The 25026-nt window shown below is 43.6% G+C and overlaps 1 protein-coding gene across 2 annotated transcripts in view; it reads right to left on the bottom strand.

Moving 5' to 3' along the window:
- plxna4 (plexin A4) overlaps positions 1-25026 on the bottom strand; it is a 630201-nt gene that overhangs the window by 583738 nt on the left and 21437 nt on the right. For both annotated transcript variants that reach the window (XM_060842703.1, XM_060842704.1), the window contains exon 3: positions 23684-23866. In XM_060842703.1, coding sequence (XP_060698686.1) covers positions 23684-23866 — 183 coding nt within the window. The remainder of the gene's footprint in view (positions 1-23683; positions 23867-25026) is intronic.

The following is a 25026-nucleotide window of genomic DNA, read 5'->3' on the forward strand; positions in this document are numbered from 1 at the left end:
AGTAGAGAGTAATATTCAAGGTCAGCAAAGGGCAGAAATTCAGTGTTACACCAGATCCCAAAAGTTTCTTGCCGGCATGTTAGGCTGGTATGTCAGCTGTGAGTTCTCAATGCAATTCAGAGGCAAATGGTCTACTCCTATTGTGACAGCAAACCAGTTCCATATTCAGGTTGTTCTTCCACCAGAAAAATACACTAGTCTTGGCTCAAATTATTCATCACCAAGTGTCAGTACAGCTCAGGGTCTCCTATCCCAAACAAGTCAAAAGCATCAGTTCCTGCACTCAATGGGGCCCCATTCGAGCATAGCCTACGACTAATTTTTAATTACACCAGTCAAGTATACGCCAAACAGACAGCCACAGGATGAGTGCAGTGACCTTGGGACAATGCCAGATGCTCAAAGGGCTGAGATACATCCAATTACTGATGGAATACCTGACCTCACTGAAATGGTGACCTTCTCTCAAACCAACTATACCAAGAGTATTGAGAAGGAGTAGCAAAGTAAATTTAGAGCTTTCCACAAGAAATTCTAAGCTGTCCTTGGATTATAAAACGCCAGCAAATTTAAAAATGGATTTTGTCTTTAAGAAATGATGGATGAAGTGAAGTAGAAGACCTTGTAGATCAATGCACACAGATGGTGATGGGTGAATCCTTGAGAGGATAACAGCAAACATTTTGGAAGACTCCAGATTGCACAAAAGTGAACATTGAGAAGCTGGCTATCAGAGTCTTGGAATAGACAAGATTGAATGACAAAAGACAAAGGGGAGGGTTTCAGTACTGCGCGGATGGAATTGGGAATGCTCGGGAGCTTCAGAAGCTTCATCCAATTCACTGCAGTGCAATTTCTTTCCTCTGTCAGTCACTCTCTTTGTCTGACAAGCCGCAGTCTTTTAAAATGCTCACATCATCGCCATTTCTGCCATTCCACTCAAATGTCTTCTGTCACGGTCCTTCCAATCTGCCAGGAGTTATTGAACACTTGACATACAATATAATTACTTCAAAAGTATTCTATTTTTGAAAAAATAAACGCACATACAAGCTTCTGAATGCAGTATCAAAGTCAGTCTGCAAAACAGTTGCCTGTTTATTTGGATTTAGTGGAGCTGAAGTTATGTCACACAGGGACTAGTGAGCCTTAGGGGTAAACAATGCTCCTTTTAAAGTTACAAAATGAACAGGCTTTCTTTCTCCCAAGCACCAGAATCTGATCTCAAGCCCACTCACCAAACGCAACCACCTGCGTTTGTATGTAGTGTGTTAAAAATTGCAATACTCTGCAGGACTATGGAGCAAATCACATAAAAATTAACACCAAGTTGTAAGCAAATAAATGACAAAGCTTGGTCAAAGAGGTTGGTTTAAAGAGAAGTGTCTAATGAGAGAGCGAGACACAGAGACAGACAAAGACAGACGTACACATACAGAGAGCGCGAGACACAGAGAGAGAGAGGGACAGACAGGCAGACATACACACACAGAGGAGGGGAAAGACACACAGAGACACAGAGAGAGACACACACAGGGAGACACACACACATAGAGACAGAGACAGACATACATAGAGAGAGACAAAGAGAAACAGAGAGAGAGAGACACACGCACAGACAGACAGACATATACATAGAGAGAGACAGACAGAGAAAAAGGGAAACAGAGAGAGAGACACACACACACACACACAGAAACAGTGAGCATGAGCAAGAGGGAGAAAAGGATGGGTAAGGCTTTGGAAAGTTTCAAATGTAAGTTTGAGAAATTTTAAAAAGTAAGCCATGGCTAGACCAGGAGCCAGTGCAATTCAGGGAGGGACAGGTGAGCAAAACTTGCTACGTGCACCAGTGAGGACAGCACGGAGAAGAATAGCACTTTAAGCATGGAGAAGCCAGGTAGTCCCTCTGCAGACAAGATTTGGAGATGCCAGTGTTGGACTGGGGTGTACAAAGTTAAAAATCACACAACACCAGGTTATAGTCCAACAGGTTTAATTGGAAGCACACTTGCTTTCGGAGCAACACTCCTTCATCACTATCACCTGATGAAGGAGCGTCGCTCCGAAAGCTAGTGTGCTTCCAATTAAACCTGTTGGACTATAACCTGGTGCTGTGTGATTTTTTTCCTCTGCAGACAAGTTTAACTGGTTATGCTCAGGCATGGAAAGGACAGTGCTTCACAAAGACCTGGAATTTTCTCATGAGTGCACAACAGAAACAACTGAGACAGAATTTTCCCTTTGTTGTGACTAAGTGCATGAGCATCTTAGGTAGTGACAAACACATGGCCACGCATGTTAATAAACTCATTAGAAGCTGACAGGCAAGTTGCCTGGGTGAGTTTCCCAACAAGTCTTGACAATGGTGTGGTGGTTTGCCAGAAGCTACTGCCCAAAGACCATCAATTGAGGCTGACTGTTCAGGGGATCATGCAATAGATAGCTAAGTGCTTTAATCTCATCTTTTGAGGGGGACATGAGGGTGAAGGCAATCAGAAGCAAAGCTGGGGGGAGGAAGTTTGTGAAACTTTCCCACTCTCTTGACTATCTCAAGAGTTGATGAGCTGAGGCCCTTAATTGGCAATTAGTTGTCTTTAAAGGCCTTAATTGGTGATGGATCAAGATGGTCAGCCAAGAACTTTCTCAACCTAACTGGTGAGGTGGCAGTGCTGTTGGTAGGGAGAGAGAACTGGGGGAATAGACTGTCTCTCTCCTTCTCTCTAGGGCCACTTCACTCAATTATTTCCCACTTTTCACCACCACCAGGGAGAAGAAATTTCCACCCCAACCAATTTCAATGAGTGCTTGAGGGAAAGAAACTCTGGGAAGAGAGTGTGGTGGAATGAGACGGATTGGATTCTTCTTGGCAAATCCATCACAGACTCAATGGGCTGAATCAACAAACCCCTTCTATTCCTTCATCAGTATTAAAGACATGTTAAGCTGTTATGTGACCATACCAGAATCTTCCTTTGCCAATCAACTGACTGCAACATACTTTTGAGAACAAACATCCTAACCCCTGGGGTGTCATGCAAAAAAAAATCATTGACTAATGTAAGTGCACTGCACATTTGACATTAAATAGCTATTTAACTGGCAATCTATTTCTAGAATACTTCGTTGGATGGGGTGTTGATTTGTTGAGTTTCAGTGTACCATTGTAAAGTACACAACTGCTACCTGCAGCGTTTCTTAATGGTTGTTGCTCTATGACCCCTTTTGTGTGAGGCAAGCCAACATTAAATTTCATTAATGTGTTCTCAGTCACTCAGGCATTCATTTCAGTCCCAGGCTAAGATTACAAAAGGAGCTAACTGCGGAGCAATGAATCAACTTCCCGACTTGATCACTGGAAAGCAATATGTCGGACTACATGCTGATTTAAGACTTTTATTCCACAGGGTGGAAGTATACAGGGTGGCCTGGAGCATTGCGAGGCATTTCTTTAAACCCTATATTAATTTATCCCCAATAGGTTCATTCTGCCGATAATGAAAATTCCAGATCATCACCCACACAAAGTACTTCAGAGATTGAACTTAGCCCTAACCAGAGGGAACCTATAAAACCTGCCATTTTAAAATATCTGGAACATTCTGAAATACCAACCCCTTGCCAGTAGTAAGCTGCTCTTCACCAATCTCTACCCTGCTCACCTAAAATTTTAGTTTGTTGCTAACTTTCTGCTACAGTCCTCCTTCCCTGTTTTGGTGCTATTTCCATCTCTTAAACAATCACTGTATACAATGGTAGGGGCTAATCCATCACATAGGGAGCATCTCTTTCACCTCAAACTTTGGGAGGCACATTGCTCATCCCCATGTGAAGCTTATGCTGAATCGGCTAAGTGGGAAGGTGTCTTTATTTACTTGGTGGGAGGTGGTGAGATTTGCAGATGAGTGCTAATGGGAGGAGTGACTCTGTGGCTGTGGCCACCTGGTGTTGCATGAATCAGCAGCACCAGAACGAGAAGGAGGGGGCAATGAAAAAACCCAAAATTTATTATCATTCCCTGGAGAAGTCCCAAAGTCTCCTGCAGACTTCAATGTTTGATGGGAAAACACCAACGTTTCAGTAGGAAAAAGAATGATCTGCCTCGACACCAAACCCCTTCTCCCCTCCAACTCCGACCCTCCTTCGTTCACCCTGTCAATACAAATGGGACAACAGACAGGAGAGGGCTGAAAGATATGGGAAGAAAGTGGAACAGGCTCTGATCAGCCATGATCATACCAAATGGTGGAAGGCCTATTCCTGTTTTCAATGTTTCTATGACAGCAAAGGGTTGGGAGTTTTGATTTCAGAAACACCCTATGCCTCACTGTATGAAACAAAAGAAGTGAGATTTGAAGTGGGCTTGGAAGTGGTAAGAAAGTCAATGAGAGAGAGTTTGAGCACTTGAAGTAATGGATAATCAACTGAACAATGGATCACTTGAACAGCATTTGATGCTGTTAACCACACTCTGTGGGCCTCACCAGGTGTCCTTGGTTTCACACGTGCCAAAAGGCTGGATGTTATCTTGCTGCTCAGTCCCAAAATGCCCCTCGACCTTTGTGCCACATCATGTTCCTGACCTTTGAACCAACCCCAAACGCTCTCCCCCTGTGATGTCACTGACCAAGTATTCTGGCCTCTGGGAAGCCTCAGCTCATGAGATGACAAAAACATTTTTTGTTACAGTTTCAGTTTTTAATCACTTCACTAAAGGCATGTGTTCCAACAAAGTCATCCATTCAGTGCCCAGGGCTGCAGCACATCCTGAGAGGGCCTCTCATTTTAGTCACGCCACAGAACTGCACACATCACAAGAGGAACAACAGATGACCCATCAAAAGAAGACACAAGGCAGCCCAGTGATCGCCAAAGGATGTAACTCCTGCAATAGCTGCTACCTTTACAAAGAAAGATATCAGTCCCGAGGTGAAACTTATCAGAAAAAACGGATATATAAATCACTGAAGGGAGCAACAAAGGTCAACAAGACCATAAAAAAAACCACACACCAAGCGCTGGGAGTTCACAAATACAGAAACACAAAAGATAGAGAAGTCATGTTAACCCTGTATCAAACCTCGGTTAAACTTCACTTTGGAGTGCTTATTACAAAACGATTGGAGGCACTGGGAAAAAGAAATCCCATAACTATCAGGGAAGAACTATAAAGATGGAATTTGTTCTCTATAAGATAGAATGACTCAGGAGTTGACACTATTAGAATCACAGAAACCCCTGCAGTGCAGAAAGGAGGGATTTGGCCCACTGGATCTGCACCGACCCTTTGAAGAGCATTCCCCCTCAGATACACACCTCCCTCTCCACCCATTCCTCCTTCCCCTCCCTCCTCCCACCATGGGGTTTTTACCATGGCTAACCTACCTAGCTATCTTTACATTTACGAAGGGGTTTGATAAGGTAGATATAAATTTTGATAACACACCACTGTCTTTTTCTTGCCTTTTCCATTATTCTTCTGAAATACATGCATCATAAGCACTTTTCAAAATTTCTAGCAAACCCCCAATGAATTTTCAGAGCTGATGCAATTTTGAAGTATAGATACCGTAGTCATTTTAAATAAAAGCAACAAATTTGTACACTGCAACAGCAATGAGATAACAACCGTATGATCACTGGGGTTATTTGAATTAATGCTGATTATAAACATTGGCAAAAACATCAGGATTAACCAGGGAGACAGCCAAGATCCCACATTAACATCTCGCCCAAAGGACAGCACTTCTGACAATGCAGTGCTCTCTCAGTAATCCACTAGAAAGCCAGGGCTCCCTCAGTGCTGCACCGGAGAGACAGGGCTCCCTCGGTGCTGCACCAGAGAGACAGGGCTCCCTCGGTGCTGCACCAGAGAGACAGGGCTCCCTCGGTGCTGCACCAGAGAGACAGGGCTCCCTCGGTGCTGCACCAGAGAGACAGGGCTCCCTCGGTGCTGCACCAGAGAGACAGGGCTCCCTCGGTGCTGCACCAGAGAGACAGGGCTCCCTCGGTGCTGCACCAGAGAGACAGGGCTCCCTCGGTGCTGCACCAGAGAGACAGGGCTCCCTCGGTGCTGCACCAGAGAGACAGGGCTCCCTCGGTGCTGCACCAGAGAGACAGGGCTCCCTCGGTGCTGCACCAGAGAGACAGGGCTCCCTCGGTGCTGCACCAGAGAGACAGGGCTCCCTCGGTGCTGCACCAGAGAGACAGGGCTCCCTCGGTGCTGCACCAGAGAGACAGGGCTCCCTCGGTGCTGCACCAGAGAGACAGGGCTCCCTCGGTGCTGCACCAGAGAGACAGGGCTCCCTCGGTGCTGCACCAGAGAGACAGGGCTCCCTCGGTGCTGCACCAGAGAGACAGGGCTCCCTCGGTGCTGCACCAGAGAGACAGGGCTCCCTCGGTGCTGCACCAGAGAGACAGGGCTCCCTCGGTGCTGCACCAGAGAGACAGGGCTCCCTCGGTGCTGCACCAGAGAGACAGGGCTCCCTCGGTGCTGCACCAGAGAGACAGGGCTCCCTCGGTGCTGCACCAGAGAGACAGGGCTCCCTCGGTGCTGCACCAGAGAGACAGGGCTCCCTCGGTGCTGCACCAGAGAGACAGGGCTCCCTCGGTGCTGCACCAGAGAGACAGGGCTCCCTCGGTGCTGCACCAGAGAGACAGGGCTCCCTCGGTGCTGCACCAGAGAGACAGGGCTCCCTCGGTGCTGCACCAGAGAGACAGGGCTCCCTCGGTGCTGCACCAGAGAGACAGGGCTCCCTCGGTGCTGCACCAGAGAGACAGGGCTCCCTCGGTGCTGCACCAGAGAGACAGGGCTCCCTCGGTGCTGCACCAGAGAGACAGGGCTCCCTCGGTGCTGCACCAGAGAGACAGGGCTCCCTCGGTGCTGCACCAGAGAGACAGGGCTCCCTCGGTGCTGCACCAGAGAGACAGGGCTCCCTCGGTGCTGCACCAGAGAGACAGGGCTCCCTCGGTGCTGCACCAGAGAGACAGGGCTCCCTCGGTGCTGCACCAGAGAGACAGGGCTCCCTCGGTGCTGCACCAGAGAGACAGGGCTCCCTCGGTGCTGCACCAGAGAGACAGGGCTCCCTCGGTGCTGCACCAGAGAGACAGGGCTCCCTCGGTGCTGCACCAGAGAGACAGGGCTCCCTCGGTGCTGCACCAGAGAGACAGGGCTCCCTCGGTGCTGCACCAGAGAGACAGGGCTCCCTCGGTGCTGCACCAGAGAGACAGGGCTCCCTCGGTGCTGCACCAGAGAGACAGGGCTCCCTCGGTGCTGCACCAGAGAGACAGGGCTCCCTCGGTGCTGCACCAGAGAGACAGGGCTCCCTCGGTGCTGCACCAGAGAGACAGGGCTCCCTCGGTGCTGCACCAGAGAGACAGGGCTCCCTCGGTGCTGCACCAGAGAGACAGGGCTCCCTCGGTGCTGCACCAGAGAGACAGGGCTCCCTCGGTGCTGCACCAGAGAGACAGGGCTCCCTCGGTGCTGCACCAGAGAGACAGGGCTCCCTCGGTGCTGCACCAGAGAGACAGCGCTCCCTCGGTGCTGCACCAGAGAGACAGCGCTCTCTCGGTGCTGCACCAGAGAGACAGCGCTCCCTCGGTGCTGCACCAGAGAGACAGCGCTCTCTCGGTGCTGCACCAGAGAGACAGCGCTCTCTCGGTGCTGCACCAGAGAGACAGCGCTCTCTCGGTGCTGCACCAGAGAGACAGCGCTCTCTCGGTGCTGCACCAGAGAGACAGCGCTCTCTCGGTGCTGCACCAGAGAGACAGCGCTCTCTCGGTGCTGCACCAGAGAGACAGGGCTCTCTCGGTGCTGCACCAGAGAGACAGGGCTCTCTCGGTGCTGCACCAGAGAGACAGGGCTCTCTCGGTGCTGCACCAGAGAGACAGGGCTCCCTCGGTGCTGCACCAGAGAGACAGGGCTCCCTCAGTGCTGCACCAGAGAGACAGGGCTCCCTCAGTGCTGCACCAGAGAGACAGTGCTCCCTCAGTGCTGCACCAGAGACAGTGCTCTCTCAGTGCTGCACTGGACGACCAGCCTGGATCATGGGCTCAAGTGACTGGCGTGGCTCTCAATCTCAGAACCTCCTGATTCAGAGTTCTTTCCCATTGATCCCACAGCTGATATCCAACAGCGATAAAGCAGTGAAAGTACCAGCTGAACGTCAGCTCACATTCAAGGGTCTGCCTGAACTTTTGGAAGGCTGCAAAATAACCAAATCATCATGTGAAAGTCTCTCTGAGGTTCTCTCCTATTTCCTGCCGTTGCCTGACAAGCTGACTTCATACGATTTATATTACTCAGTTTGGCAAAGACAGAAATAATAACCATAAGATACACCAGGAATGACTCCACTACTTCCTCAAGATTCAAAATTTTCCACTGACCATCTCAGGTAGCAGGAAGTCGGAATTGTCTCAGGTCAGGTTGAGAGATGAAGTCAAACATTTATCCAACAAAGGCAATGCCTACTACCATGGACACAGAGGTGATTGGAGCAAGAGGCAATGTTGGCAATTCACTGGAAAAGAAGGAATCCATTCACTGGGACAGAAAGAGTTAATTCTCGGAACTGTGGATTCAGATGGAAGCTATTACTTCAGAACAAAAAATATTCAAAACAAGCAAACACAACAGCAGCTAGTCTGTCGGCAGAGATTTCTACAACAGTCTGTACTTTGAAGTCAATTAATAAAGAAATATTGTGTTTTAAATGTGGTAGCGCCATCATGCATTCAGTTTCATAAGCTGGGTACTCTCTTCACACACTGGCAAGGATCCCCTGGGCAGAAGATCATATGAAGATCTACCACAATAGTGCTGCAATGTTAAAAAATACTGTTGCATGGTGAAGTTTATATTTTGTGTTTAGGGATGAGGGATTCTCGCGGTCAGTAAGAGTTGTCCATGAGAAAGCAGCAAATCCCACCTCACAACACACCCACGTCCAACCCTCAGAGTAAGTGAGGACTGCAAATGCTGAAGATCAGGGTTGAAGTGTGTGGTGCTGGAAAAGCACAGCCGGTCAGGCAGCATCCGTGGAGCAGGAGAGTCATCCAGCACCACACTCTCAAAACATGAAACAAAGGCCTAGTTTTAGCAGCCAAGGTTTTAAATTGCTGCACGAGAATCAGATATGTAGTGATGAGTATCTGAACACCTGAGCAGGACAGCTTTTTCACCTTAAAAGGGGGAAGGTCACAGTGGACGATGGTGAAATAGTAGTAATGTCAGTGGACTAATAATCCAAAGACTCTGCTCAATACACATTCACTCCAACTCATCCATCTGGTGGAATTCAAATTCATTCATAAATAAAATCTGGAATTGAAAGCTAATCAGATAATTTATCACTACCAATATCAGTTATTGTTTTTAAAAGCCCATCTGGTTCATTAATACCCTTTAGGGAAAGAAATCTGCCATCCTTACCCAGTCTGACCTACATGCAAGTCCAGATCCACAATAACGTGGCTGAATGAACTACCCTCCCATTCAATGCAAGGGTCATTAGGGACGACCAATAAAAGCCAGCCTTGCCAGTGGTATTCTCATCAATGGAAAATTAATACAAAAAAAAGTGATGAGCCAAATTTATTTCAAAGTCTAACAGAGCATAAACATTTATCCAATGATGGGATGTGTTTAAAAAAAATTGGGATTCAGAACTTGATTACATCCTTAAGAAGCCAAGTAGTCTGCTTGCCAAAAGGAGCAAAAAGAAAAAAAACATGGAAAACTAAAACAAGGGACAAGATACAATTGAAAGTAAAAGAAATGCCAAAATACAAAAACTGATACAAAGAAAATAAACGAATACATTTACCAAGAACCACAAAAATGGAGCAATAAAGAACATTTTAAGGGATATCAAAATCAGACAATAGAAGAGAAAATAAGGTGGTAAGAGGTTGTGTTTGCCTAATTAAAACTGAAGTAAAATAGGAAAATCATAAAATTCCTACAGTGTGGAAGCAAGCCATTCAGCCCATCAAGAGCACCCCACACAGACCCTATCCATGTAATCCTACACTTTCCATGTTCATCCACCTTAGCTGCACATCCCTGGTCACTACTGGCAATTTAGCATGGTCAATCTACCTAGCCTGCTCATTTTTAGACAGTGAGAGGAAACCCACGCAGACATGGGGGAGAATGTGCAAAGTCCACACAGACAGTCAGCCGAAGCTGGATTCGAACCCAGGCCTCTGAAGCTGTGAGGCAGCAGAGCTAACCACTGAGCTAGCAAGCCACAAAAAGTGGTCACTATATTGAATAATTACTTTGTAGAATATTTACAGAAGAGGAAGGGTAATTATGGCAGAGGAAATTATAATCAATCAGGGACAGGTACTCAAAATAAACAAAGTAATAAAGGAGAAGGTAATGGCATTAACAGGTGTCAAGTCCTCAGCTGGTTTCTATTCCAAGATGTTAAAGGAAAGTGGGGGTGACAATAACTGTGAGATTCCAAAAGACTCAAATTCAGAAGCTTTTCCTTGGGATCAGAAAGTCTCATTTCATTCTACTATTTAAGAAAGGCAAGAGAGGGACAATCCAGGGAATTCAAGCCAGATCACTTAAAGTCTCTTATAAGGAATTACCAGAGTCCAGTTTAAGGACAGATTTACAGAAAACATTGAAAAGATGAAGCCAGACTGAATTTACAAAATGTATGTCATGACTGATGAGCGTGACTTTTTGAAGAGGTGATTAAACTAGTGGGTAAGGGAACATCTACAGAGGTTATTTAAATGTACATTTGGAAGGCATTTGATAAAACCACTCAGGAAGCTGGTTTGGAAATGGACCAAACAGCAGGAGACAAGAGTTGTGCTAAAGCGCAGGTCCTCTTAAGTCCCAGGATATGAGCAATGAGAGCAGAAGCAGAACATCTGGCCTCTTGAGTCTGCCCTATCATTCAATAAAATCACAGCTGATCTGTCTCAGTTTTACACGCCACATTCCAATTCACTCCAATAACCTTCAATTACTCATTCTAACAAGAATCCATCCACCTGCCTTAAAAATATTCACTAACCTCTGCACCCCAGCTCCCATCCCCACCTGTGGTGGAATTCCAAAGTTATACAATTGACGAAAACATTTCTCCTCTGCCCTAGAACGGTGACCTCTAATTTTTAAAACAGTGGTCTTATTTCTAGGCTCACCCAAAAAACAAAATATCCTTCCTCATTCACCTTGTCAAGACCATCCAGGATCTTTTGCACTTCAGTCGTCATCTCTCACCTTTTGTAACTCCAGTGAGAACACGTCCAGCCTGTCCAATCAATCCTCATTAGACAACCCACTCATTCCAAACATCTAACCAGCGAAAAGACCCATGTAGGACTCCATTCAGCAAATTCTACCACTCAGACAAGGACCTATTTTGTGCACGCTATTTTCTACCAGCCAATCTTCAATCCATGCCAGAATTGTAACCCTGCACCATCAACTTTTATTTTCCCCATGAATCTTTGAGGTGACACCTTATCAAGTGCCTTCTAGAAATCCAAGTCCAGCATATCTACTACCTGCTCTTTATCCACAGCACTTTACTCCCCAGACATCTCATAAATTGGTAACCCATGACTTTCCGTTCACAAATATGTGCTGATTCTTCCTGATTACCTTGAATGCCCAGTTATTAATGATCAATTGTAACACTTCCCGAATGACGGGCATCAGGCTAACTGGCCCCGTGATTTCCTGTTTTCTGCCTCCCTTCCTTTTTGACTCAAAAGATTATAGCTCTTACTTTCCAGTCTGATGGAACCTTTCCCAAATCTCAGGCGTTTTAGAGAACTGACATCAATGCATCTGTTATCTCATTAAGCACATTTCATGAATCCCTGATCTGAAGTCAGTCGAGACCTAAACATTCATCAGCCCACAGCTCCATCACATTTCTTTGTACCACTTTTCTGATCATTATAAGTTTATTAAGGTTCGGTCTCCCTTCCATCCCCTGACTTAAAGCTGTTACTGCAATGCATTTTGTATCCTCTACCCTAAAGACAGAAGCAAAGTATTTGTTCATTTCATTCACCATTTTCTTGTTATCTATTATTTTCTCCCCATTCTTACTTTCTACTGTTACTTGCTCTTTTCCAAGGGTGTTGTGCACATCAGCCAACTCTTACCCTTGGAAACCCCAGTAGAAACTAGCCCAACCTGTCCAATCAATCCTCATTAGACAATCCATTCATTTTTACATTTGTAGCGAACTTCTTCCTGCATTCTATCTTTTTGGCCTGATAAATCTTCCAGTCATGCAATCCATTTTTTTTTACATTCTAATCAAACATCTAAGGTACAAATTATCTTTGCAAATCAAGTTTGATGCTTTTCCTAACTTCTCTGGTTGACCATCTATGGCAAGATCTCCCTTTAGAATTTTCCTATATAGTAGGAATATATTTATTCTGAGTGTTCTGAAATAGAACGTAGAACATTACAGCGCAGTACACCTTCAGCCCTTGATGTTGCGCCAACCTGTGAAACCAATCTAAAGCCTATGTAACCCACATTATTCCATTATCATTCATATGTTTATCCAATGACCATTTAAATGCCCTTAAAGTTGGTGACTCCACTACTGTTGCAGGCAGGGCATTCCATGCCCTTACTACTCTCTGAGTAAAGAACACACCTCTGACATCTATCCTATATCTATCTGCTTCTATTGATCTATTCCTAGTTTAATATGCCAGTTCACTTCAGCTTGCTCAGCTTTCATGCCAACATAGATGTCTTTAAATTTAAAATACAAGTCTAGCTTCTCCTCTCCTTTCCACATGGGATTGGTGGTGTCATGCAGACATCTGTATTAGGGCCGCAGCTAATTATGGCATTGATTAATGACTTTGACATCTGACAAATCCATAAATCGAAAAAATAAGAGGCCTGTAAGATGTGAATGGAAGCATTACATCACAAAGCAGATTTTAATAAATTAAGCAAGCGAGAAAATCCATGGCAACTGGATTGCAATGTGGGTCAATGTGACGATCACCTTAAACCTTAAAAAAAAAGAGGTATCAGAATATTTCCCAAATGGTATAAATGGATAACGAGACTTAGGAGACTGGTGTATAGATCACTGAAACGTCATGAGCTGGTCCAAAAAAAGACTGATGGAATGCTGGCCTTACTATCTATTGGACTGGAATGCAAGGAGGTAGAAATTACACAGTCTTACAAAGACAGATCACAGATGGAGTATAGTGAACAGTCCAAAGCCCACTTAGGTAGGATAGTGGGTTTTGGACTCCAAGGGTTAAATTACAAAGAGATTACACAAACTATGATAGCACTCCATGAAGCGCAGGTGAAGGAATGATTTTAAACAAAGTTTTCACAATTTTAAAGGGGGATGAATAGGCAGGTTGGACAGAGAGAAACTGTTGCTGCTCGATGCGGAGTCTAGGTCAAGGGGCATAATCTAAAAAAAGTTAGAGCCAAAGTTTCAAAAGTGAAGTCAGAAAATACTTCTACTTGCAAAAGCTAAAAGTGCCAAACTTCCTTGCACAAAAAAGAGACACCAAGTCATGAACCAATCTAACCTTTATTAGCTTACCAGCATTATTCCTCAACATAGTTGTAGTGAGCCGATAGCACAGAAACTGGGTATTCAAACCAACAGTAGGTGGAGAGTATGCTCAACACAAGCCACCTCCACTCCATCCCACTTCATCTCGTTCTATTAACAGGCCTTTCTGTTCCTTTCACTCACATGGATTTCAGATTCTCTCCACGCTATTTATCAATGCTTTGAGAGAATGAACTCCATATTCTAACCGCTGTCTATGTAAAGAGGTTTTTCCTGAATTTCTTTTTGGATATATTAGTACCATCTTTTATATACAGCCCCTAGTTCTGGTCTCACCCACAAGCTGAAGCAATCTCTTTATTTCTACTCTGTCAAACACTTCAGGTATTCTGAACACCTTTAGCAGGATACATCACTGCCATCTGCTAGAGAAAAAGAAACCTGATTGGTTCAGCCTTTTCTGAAAAGGACAGTCTTGTGGTTGTAAATAGTTCAAGTTAAAGTTGCCTTCCTCCAGTCTGATTAACCCCTGTGAGTAACATGTCTCATATGAATTGGTACCTACATTCTTTTGTTCGGACGCCAACGTTCAGTTTGGAAAATAAGCTCAGGATTAACCTGCCCTAATCCTTTTAGTACAAGATCACCTCTCAAGTGCTGAAGAAACAATGTTTTTCTACAGTCTCTCTTTATACTAAATCATTTCTGTGACAGAGATGCTGATTGAAATGAGGTATTGACTGCTCTCCGCCTTTATTCCTGATGAAGGGCTTTTGCCTGAAACATCGATTTTACTGCTCCTCGGATGCTGCCTGAACGGCTGTGCTCTTCCAGCACCACTAATCCAGAATCTGGTTTCCAGCATCTGCAGTCATTGTTTTTACCTGGTTGATTTTAACCTTAGATCTAAGTTACCTCTTGATGAATTTTAGCTTTCGGAAATCTAATAGTTCTCAAATTTGGATAATGAGGTCAACCCCACAAGTAGAAAACATTCCTTCTCACTCATCTACGTTGCAATAAGGCATCATGTTTCCTTGGGTACGTTAATTGCTTTGTATAAATAATTTATTAGGTCCTTGTTGGAATGCTGTTTTCTCACTTTCTGGCTTTAGGTTATAATTGGTAATCAGGCTGTTTAAATGTGAACCATTCTTGTAAATGTTGCTAAAAATTGTTCTGTGGGGTTATCAAAATTACACGTCAAACTTCCCATTTTAAAATTTGCACTGAATTAGCAAAACTTAACTGTTTGCTGTCTCACTCTCAACCATCCTTTCATCAGATCATGTCAAAGAACCTCAATACTGGTTCCATTGTCACTCCCAGGCAAGGTGGCGGTAATAGCCAAGAACACAACAGGAATTGGCCATTTGGCCCATCAAGCTGATTCTACTGGTCAATTGTATTCAACTTTATGTACCTGTCTGCCTTGATTCCCTTGATGCACAAGTTTATCAAAAAACTATCACCTTAACCTTGAAAATATCATTCACCCCCACTTTCCACAGCTGTTGGGAGGAAAAATAACATTCTCAATCTCAAATCCCTCTCCAGACTCTTCCCACATTTTTTCCTGAAGCATGAATTTCAATCTAATATCCAATTCCAAGGAGACTATATGTACTCTTGGTACCTCAAACTGGCCAAGTGTCAAAGGGAAATGTAGGTCTCAAGCTGCAGAATACCCTCGCAACATCTCTCCCTCAGATAAAGGATGCTTCTTAAAAGTTGCCAATTGACCAAGCTTTTATTTTTGTCACCCATCCTAATTTATTTCTTTGTTCATTCATGAGATGTTAGTGTTGCTGGCTGGGTTAACATGCATTGTCCATCCCCAATTGCTGTTGTGAAGGTGGCAGTGAGCTGTCATCTTGAACTGCTAGTCCTTTTGTTTTAGGTCAGATCACATTTTGGTTTAGAGAGAATGTTCCAAGATGTTAACCCAGCAACACAAAAGAAATGGCAATATACTCCAAGTCAGTGTGGTGAGTGGCTTGGAGGGGAACTTGTAGATGGTCCATTTCCCCAAGGATCTGCAGCCCTTGATCTTCTTGGTGGCAATGTTCTTGGGTTTGGAAGGTGCTATCTCAGGAACCATAGTGAATTTTTGCAGTGCACCTTATAGATTGCATACACTGCTGTTACTCAGCTTTAATGGTAGAGGAAGTGAATGTATGTGTTGTGCCAATTGAGTGGCAGCATTGGCTTGGATGGTGTCAAGTTTTGAGCATTGGTGAGAAATTATGATTTAATAATAGCCATTGTAAAGTTCCTGGAAATGTTTTACTAGATAAAAGATGCTATATAAATGCTTGTTTGTGGTGTTTGGATCTTATTACATCACTTGTCAGTTCTACTGGTAAATTTGAGCATAGCAACAGCTGCCCACCACTCATACACATACACAAACCAAGCTGTAAGTTAGAAAAATTTCAGAGGTAGATCATATCAGGTCCCAATGATTTATCCTATTATTAGAAGCATGACATCCAAAGCAGGCGCATGTACTTCCCAATGTGGGTGTTGAGCAAATAAACTGGGCACAGCCGGGCTAGCAGGACTGCAGAAATAGTCACAATCTCCACAAAATCACAAGCACATGAGCTGATACAATAATTCCCTGATCAAGATCAATAGGTGTTCACCCAAGTATTGCTCAGGGACAGGCACTGCACTCTGCACTAGATTCAGCAATGAAGCCAATCGGAAAACCCTGGCTTGAAGGGTTTGAGGCAGAGGAAGGTTGAAGGCAAGAATAGAACACTTGACCCACTCCCCTCCACCAAGCCCTCTTAGAAGCTTACAGTGCAATGACCTCCCTGATTATTAAATACTAGGTCCATGCCATCATCTGACTTTTCACCAAAGGGCTGATTTTAACCGAGTGCTTCCATCATAGGGTCTCATATCCCTGAAGTGTAAAATCAAGAAATACAAGTGTGCTCAAGTGCTCTTCACTGACCCAATCAGTTTCAACTCATCAATGGTTCTGAAGTACCCAGCCAAATGTCCAGTCTTTGTCCCAGGGTTTCTTCATGATAAAATAAATGGCTTGAAGTTTAGCAGTGGACATTACAGGCTCCTTCTCCAAGTAACATCGCCTGGGCACAGATCTAACCATTGAAGTGAGCTAGCTATTTACAATGAAACAAATTGTACCAAATAGCCCCTTAAATAAGAAACTTAGAAACTGAGTCAAATTAAAGTTTGGGTTTATGGAGTGATATTGCACATTGGCCTCTGGCATTTCAAAGGATACCGCATTCTCCCTTTCCAAACGGAGCAATTTTGAAAGAGAGACTAAATACTAATTAAACAATGCCCTGCATAGGTATACATTATCAAGATGATTAACATCATTAACCATTCTTGTCTACCAAGTGAGTACAAATCTGCATGGATGGGCTGGTTAGGAAGGAGGAAAATGCAATCAATCAGCCCTAGAGTATTTTTGCTTTGTTTCATACCAAGGGAATTTAATAGCAAACATAAACACACTTTTACTGTCATTGTCCTTTAATCAAATTGCAATCATGTTGCTGAATGACTGTTCAGCACCAGGTATTTAGAAAATGAGTATGCTATTGTTGAGACATTCACAGTTTGTAAACAGTACATGCAATTTTATAATTCAGTTAACTACGGAATTCAACTGTACAAATATCAGATTTCAAAAATGGGAACTATGCATCACTGACAAGGTCAGTATTCATTCCCAATTGCAGAATGCCCTCAAGAAGGGTCTTTCTCTACATTGTTCCTACATCTCTTGATCCCATTGTCATGGCTTAAATTGGGGTGGCATTTCAGATCTCCCTTATCTATTAAGCTCATGATCTTGTGCATCTCTATAAAAATCACCTCTTAAGCACCTCCTTTAAAAAATTGAGAAGCTCAAATATCTCCCAATTTTCTTTATGCCCAAGTAAAAATTGACATTTACCACCTTCCCTTTCCCACTTCAAGCCATTCGATCAGTTCCTAACTGAAGGGCAATCATAGCTGGCCTTCAGAGAACAAAATGCCCCCTGTTTTAGTGAATGGGCAAACAACACCACTTCTCATTCCCCACTCTCTTGAAGGTTAATTAATGATTTGATTCTTTTTCCAACCCAAAATGAAACTACACAGCTCACCAGCATTGCCAAATGAGCCATTACCTTTTCTACTTGTTTCTAAAACTTATCAGTAAATAAATGCACTCTTATTGGGATGCACGATACAGGGAACTGTATCTTTAAAGTTCATATGTAAGTGCCAACAGGCTATTTGACTCCAATTCTCATTATAGCCTGATGCAATATGGCCTTTCAGCAAGGATCACTAAGCAGCAAAGCAAAGCGAGATTCAATCATAAGCAGTCAAAGGTCCCAGGTAAGTAGATATCAGTCCGAGAGTGATGAGGATGCTAAGTTTGAATTCAAGTTGCCCTCATTTAAAAGGTGGGGGTGGGAAGGTGGAAAAGGAGACTAAGAAATACAAATGTTCCAGCCAAGGCCGCCATATAACTGCTGCTGGAAAAGGGCCAACACAGTGTGGGCTCAACTATTGCGGCCCAACAATCAAAGCCTGCTAACCAGACTCACCAACCAAAAATGGATACTACCAAAGGACCATGGAACAACATCCAGCTGCATGTTGCAGGTTTTAACTGGAGACCATTAACCACTTTCTGAGTGAACCAAAGCGATGCACAAGTACTGGGCACCAGAGGTACAATGTGGAACGTTATGGAAGGTTGGCAAAGATAGGGGAGGTATGGTACCTCCTGTTAGTAATCCCCTCTTGATTATTTGGATGGAAATAGTGTGCAAGAGGAGAAAAGAGATTGGCACTAAGTAATGATGCTCGTTTCAAAAACTGTGCATACATGTTGGGCTTAATAGCATCCTTCTTTACCGTAATTATCCTGTGATTCTGCATCTCTGATCCCAAAAAAGCCTTAAAAATCATCAAGAAAGGTCATTTGGCATTAGCTGCAAAACAGAATATTTCAATTAGGGGGCTTCAATCTCTATTTGACCCGTTCATCTGACCATTGGGAGAAAGAAGAGCAGATACAAGATCTGAAAACAGTCAACACTCTTCGATCAGGTACTTGTACAAATACTCCATCAGCTTTTTAAAAAAAATCACAAGCATCACTGTCAGGTACATGACATGTACTGTATAAACAGAGTTACATGGGTGACTTATTTACTGAAACACCTTGCACTAAACTAAGCTGTGTTCCTTCTGCATTAATTTTCAGGAAGGCTTTATTGCCCCCGACAAGGCATTTTTAAAAGTTTAAAAAACATACTAATCACTGGCACCAATTAGTAGCAGCTGAAAGAGCTTCCTAATTGTTGAGTGAGATATGGAAAGCATATTTAAAAGCAATGCTGTTACAGTCAGTGTCTTACACAAATTACTGCTGTAGAGTGATGATGAAAGTTCCCAGGCATGAGGTTAGATGACAAGTAGAGGGCCCTAGGTGGATGTGAGCCTTTTGTAGAATCATGTAAAACAGAAAGGTCATTTCAGCCCATTAAGTCTGTGCCAGTTGTTTTAAAACGCCTATCCAGTTTTCCCAAAGTCCCTGCTATTCCCTCATGCCCTGCAATTTTAGCTTCAAAACAAATGTGTGCCCACTTGTATCTGTGTGGTTCACGTACATGGGGTCAGGGAAACATTTATCTATCATGACAAAACTTGTAGAACAAAGCAGGGCCAGTGGTGACAGGGTGCAGAGCAGAGGTGGTTTTCTCTCCTACATATGTTATATCTCACTACACAATCAGTGTTGGGGTACATTACGCAAAGATTCCTCTCACCTATTCCATACTTTTCCAAGACAAAAATTTCAATCAAGAAAGAACTCATTCCAAATGCTGGCATGATGGCCAATCTGAGATGAGGAACAGTTCTGCTCTAGCAATCCTGTTTTTTTTAATGAGTCTCTATTTAATATGTAAATCAAATAATGGAAACCTCCAGACATTAATCACCATAAAAGAGAGATGCTGTCAATGAAATCTCAAAACACAATTAATCCTGACACTTGAGAGTCATTAAAATTAGCTCAAAATTAAATATTTGTTACTTGACTTAGAAGCAGAATCTAGATATCACTCAGTAATCAGAGAAAATAAAACAGAGGGATTAATTTAGTCTTGCACTCCAATTGAGCACATAAACCTTTTAGGATAACATCCCTTTTCCACATTCAAGTCGCTTGGTTCAGGCCCCCTGTAGATTAACTCAATTCTCCACTTTAAAAATTGCATATTAATTGCACTTGCAGGGAGTCTCATCACCTAATGCTGGAATTAAGTCAACTTCTGCAGCAATAATGGTTTCAAAAATAGGTTTATTCTTAAACCGGGAGAAGTAGGATGTGATGGGGCAGCACAAAGGGAGCAATTAGGCTGACCTTGGTCATGGGCAAGATCCTGGAATCCATTGTGAAGGATGAGATTTCTGAATGCTTGTAAGTGTATGTTAAAACATGGCAAAGTCAGTGTGGTTTCATCAATGCCTGACAAATCTGCTAGAATTCTTCAAGTAACTAGCATGTTAGACCAAGGAGAACCAAATGGATGTTATCTACCTGGACTTCAAGAAGGCCTTTGACAAGGTTCTGCACAGGAGACTAATAAAGTAAGATAACAGTCCATGTTGTTACAGGCAAGGCGTTAGCATGGATAGGAGATTGGCTGTCTAGCAGAAAGCAGAGACTGCGGATAAAAGGGTTGTGACAATGCTGCTTCTTTAACAAGGTTATGGTATCCTTGGGTTTTTTCAGAGGGGTCGTAAAATCAGAGGTTCCAATATGTCTAGGTTTATCTACTTGAGACTGATTTTAAGTCTTTGCTTTGTTTAAAACCAAGTGGTTGGGACAGCTGTATCGCTCCTGTTACATACACTTAACACCTGTTTAAAACACCTAGAAAAATTACGGTTGGGTCTACCTTCTTGAAATGTTTTGAGGGGGTCTGGCCTGGTCCATAACAGGGTCCATCTCAGGATGACAGCCAGTGACAAGTGATGTTCCACAAGGCTCAGTGCAGGGACCACGACTTTTCAGTGAAGGAACTGAGGGAACTCTGACTAAGTTTGCAGATGATACAAAGATAGGTAGAGGGACAGTAGCATTGAGGAGGCGAGGAGGCTGCAGAAGGCTTAGGACAGGTTAGGAGAGTGGGCAAGGAAGTGGCAGATGGAGTACAACATGGGAAAAAGTGAGGTCATGAACTTTGGACGGAAGAATAGCGGCATAGACTTTTTTCTAAATGGGGAGAAAAGTGCAAAGAGACTTGGGAATTTTAGTCCAGGTTTCTCTCAAGGTAAACTTGCAGATTGAGTCAGTAGTCAGGAAGGCAAATGTAATGATAGCATTTATTTTGAGAGGGCTTGAACATAAAAGCAGAGATTTTCTTCTGAGATTGTATAAGGCTCTGGTCAGACCATGTTTGGAATATTGTGCACTGTTTTGGGCCCCATATCTCAGGAAGGATGTTCTGGCCCTGGAGAGAGTTCAGAGGAGGTTCATGAGACTAGTCCCAGGAATGAAAAGCTTAACATATGAGGAATGTTTGAGGATCCCTGGGTCTATACTCGATGGAGTTTAGAAGGCTGAGGGGGGAGGGTCTAACTGAAATATACAGAATACTGAATGGCCTGAATAGAGTTGATGTTGGAAAGATGTTTCCATTGGTAGGAAAGACTATGACCTGAGGGCCCAGGATAGTGTAAAGGGAAGATCTTTTAGAATAGAAATAAGGAGAAACTCCATCTGCTGGAGAGTGATAACTCTATGGAATTCATTACCACAGAAGACAGCGCAGGCCAGCTCTTTGAGTATATTTAAGACGTAGATAGATAGGTTCTTGATTGTCAAGGGGATCAAGGGCTACGGGGAGAAAGCGGCAGAATGGGGTTGAGAAACTTCTCAGCCATGATTGAATGGTGGAGCAGACTCAATGGGCTGAATGGCCTATTTTCTGCTCCTATGTGTTACAGATGGCATGGTAACTCAGTGGTTAGCATTGCTGCCTCACAGTGCTGAAGACCCAGCTTTAATTCTACCCTTGAGTGACCGTCTATGTGGAATTTGCACATTCTCCCTGTGTCTGCATGGGTTTCCTCTGGGTGCTCTGGTTTCTTCCCACAGTCTAAAGATGTGTAGGCTAGGTGGATTGACCACACTAAATTGCCCATAGTATTCTGGGAGGTGTGGGAAATGCAGGGTTATAGAGATTGAAATGGGTTTGGGTCGGATGCTCTTCAGAGGGTTGGTGTGGACTCGATGGGCTGAATGGCCTGCTTCCACACTATAAGGATGCTATTCTATGACAAAGAACCCAAGAGAGCATTAAAGTACATCTTATTTCAACCTTCTGAATCATCCGTAGTCAATTCTCAATCACATGGGCTGCTCAGATATTCCAATGTAATGTCAAAATATCCCATTTTGGTGGTAATTTTTCAGTTTCAATAAGTCAAATCCAAATTAAAACTTCAAAAATAAAAACTATTATTCTGAAAATGATGGCTTGCTAAACAAACTTCCATTCTGCTCCCTGACTGACCTCCTGTATTCCTTTTAACTTGCAAATAGGATGGGACAGTTTTCTTTGAGAACATACCCATGATCATTCTAATTGTTGAAGTGGTCCAAACAATTGATAGTGCCTTTAACATACTGAAATGTCCAATGACAACATGATGAATCTGTGTGTTGTCAGGGAACTCATAGATTAGCATGAAGTTGCAAGGCAGTCCTCTGTGGGCCAAACAAGCATCACTGTCCAGCTGTGAGACAGGGATGTCATCTCTTCAAACCTCTCTGGGGGATAAGATTTGCTAACCTATGTATACTCTAGTCAAGAGAGACAAGGAGGAACAAGTATTTTTTATACATAATTAAAGTTGAGAGAGAAAACGTACATCACACTGACTACTTCGCAGTTTTCTTGGTTAATCACATTGAATTTCTCTCTCAGCCTGCCTGGTAACAGCTACATTTTCCTTTTCTGCCTGGATTTTGCAGACCATCAGAATTATGGGAAAGTCCAATTTCTGCCCTCTGACCCAGTGTCTTAACTCAAGCGTGTTTTTCCACATGTACAACTATCTGTGAATAGTGCAAGCGCATATATTAACTCAACTAAGATGTATACAGGGTTATCAGTTTTAAATGTTTCTTCTGTACTACGTATGAGCTATTCAAGTTGAGACACATTAATCCTGCCTGGTTTCCAGGTTACCTTCTTGCACATGTACTGGAGAGCATCTGCGCCCCCGTGGAAAGTATCCAGCTGCTTTAGACTTATAATGATAATCACTGTGCTGTATAAGACTTGAATACAGTGCACTGTAACCTGCTCCCAAACAAAGTGAATACTTCTGCGGAGTGGGGCCAGATGAGGTAACGAGCAGCTTAAGAGTGGCTGAGATTATAGCAGTCAAGACCCCCCAGGTTTGGACACAGTACAACACAGCAGCATGTTCCCTCTGGAACCAGGTGTGAACACCTCCCCACCATTTCCATTGTTCAATTCCTTTAAACCCATCCAAAAAGCAAGCTGCAGTGCCAAATCTAACCAAAGCAAGCTGAGACATGCAAACAAATCTACCCGAGGAATTGTCCATTCAGCTGCCTTGAGAAGCTGACATTCAAATTGTTCATTGGAACAGAGTGATGGCAAAAAAGAAAATATCGCTGCTCAGTTTACCCTGCCACATTTCACCTACTCCAGGCTGGTGTTATAACGTGACTGAGCACATTGATTAAAACTAACTAAAAACAACCTCTCAGTCACCAACCCACTGCAGGGCAACATACCATTTGAGTGTGAATCCTGCCCCAAAAATATTGGTTTTGTTTCATTTCAATGGTCAACAAAACAGTCTACAAGCATTCTCGCAGTCTACAAGCATTAACTTTGTCATAAATTCTAAACACAGTTGCTGGTTGTAATAAAAGATACTCAAGCCATATCGAAACCATTCTGAAAGTGCATCCACAGCAAATGGACAACTTGGAACAACAAAACAATAAAAGCACTAAACTACTTGGGTGTACACATTGTTTCACACACCATCAAAGCGACTCCCTGGGGAAAGCCAGCTCCTCCTACCTTTTTCAGCTTGCCGCTCTTAGTCCCCACAAATACCAGTGAGTGGTCGTTGTAAACGTAAGAAATCACTGAGCTCATTCGGTCTCGGTCTTCAGAGAACAGGGGGATGCCTTGCATGAGAGTGGAGCCACCTAAAGGAGCGTTAATGTCCAGTCCGCAGAAGCTGTCATCAATGGGAACTGGCTGCAAAGAAAATAGAGAGGCAATGGTTAAATCAAAGGTTTCTCAACAATAATGTTAAATCAATGTTCATCATCCATTGTAAATGGAATAAATTACTATTTTAGCCCAGCCCATTGCCCGAACAAAATCTGTTCCTCAGATGATTTTCTTTCCATGGTGTCTCCTTTTTTTGGCAAAGTGCCAGGCAGGATTCACCCAATGAAACATTCAACATTATTGATGAAGGATGACATTTCTAGCCCCTTCAGTGTGTAGGTAATAAATCCTCCAGTATGACCCCACAACATTGCTTTGAGTCTTATAACATTTGCTTCAGAAAAGTCTTTTTAAAAAATTGGCTGCACCAGAATGAAATCAAATAATTTGATTCCGTATTCACCATCACATCTCGCTCCCCTAAAGAGCTCCAAAAATGTTCCCCATGAAATAGAGAATGTGAAACAATACAATTCACTCCAGGTTACTTGACCCCTTTCCTGGATGAGTGCAGATCCAACAACACTCAAGAAGCTCAACACCATCCAGGATAAAGCAACCTGTTTGATTGGCACCAGATTCACAACCTTTCATCACATTAGCAGCAGTTTGTACCATCTACACAATGCAAAAATTCACCAAAGCATCATAGAAAGCACCTTTCAAACCCACATCCACCAACATCCAGCAGGACGGGTACAGGAGATACATGGGAACACCACCTCTTGCAAGCTCCAATCCAAGCCACTCACCACCCTGACCTGGAAATAAATATATTGCTGCACCTTCACGGTCACTGGGTCAAAATCCTGGACCTCCTTCCCTAAAGGAATTGTGGGTATACCTACACCAAATGGACTGCAGTGGTTCAAGAAGGCAGCTCACCACCATCTTCTCAATTGCAATTAAAGATGGGCAATAAATTCTGGCCCCACCAGTGACACCCATGTCCCATGAATGCACAAAGAAAAGTGTTGAGAGCCCAAAAAGCTTACATTGCTCATACCAACTAATATCAACCAATCAGATCTTGTGCTGACTGCAACCAGTTGAGGATAAATATACTCCTGCAGACAAAAAAGGGCTATTGTGATGCAATGGTAGCACATCACCCTCTGGACCAAGCGGCTTGGGTTCAAATCCCACCAGCGCCAGAGTTCTGAGCCATTTGGATACAGAACTGG

The sequence above is a fragment of the Hemiscyllium ocellatum genome, chromosome 23 (assembly GCF_020745735.1).
Source record: "Hemiscyllium ocellatum isolate sHemOce1 chromosome 23, sHemOce1.pat.X.cur, whole genome shotgun sequence".
In the NCBI taxonomy this organism is placed as follows: Eukaryota; Metazoa; Chordata; class Chondrichthyes; order Orectolobiformes; family Hemiscylliidae; genus Hemiscyllium; species Hemiscyllium ocellatum.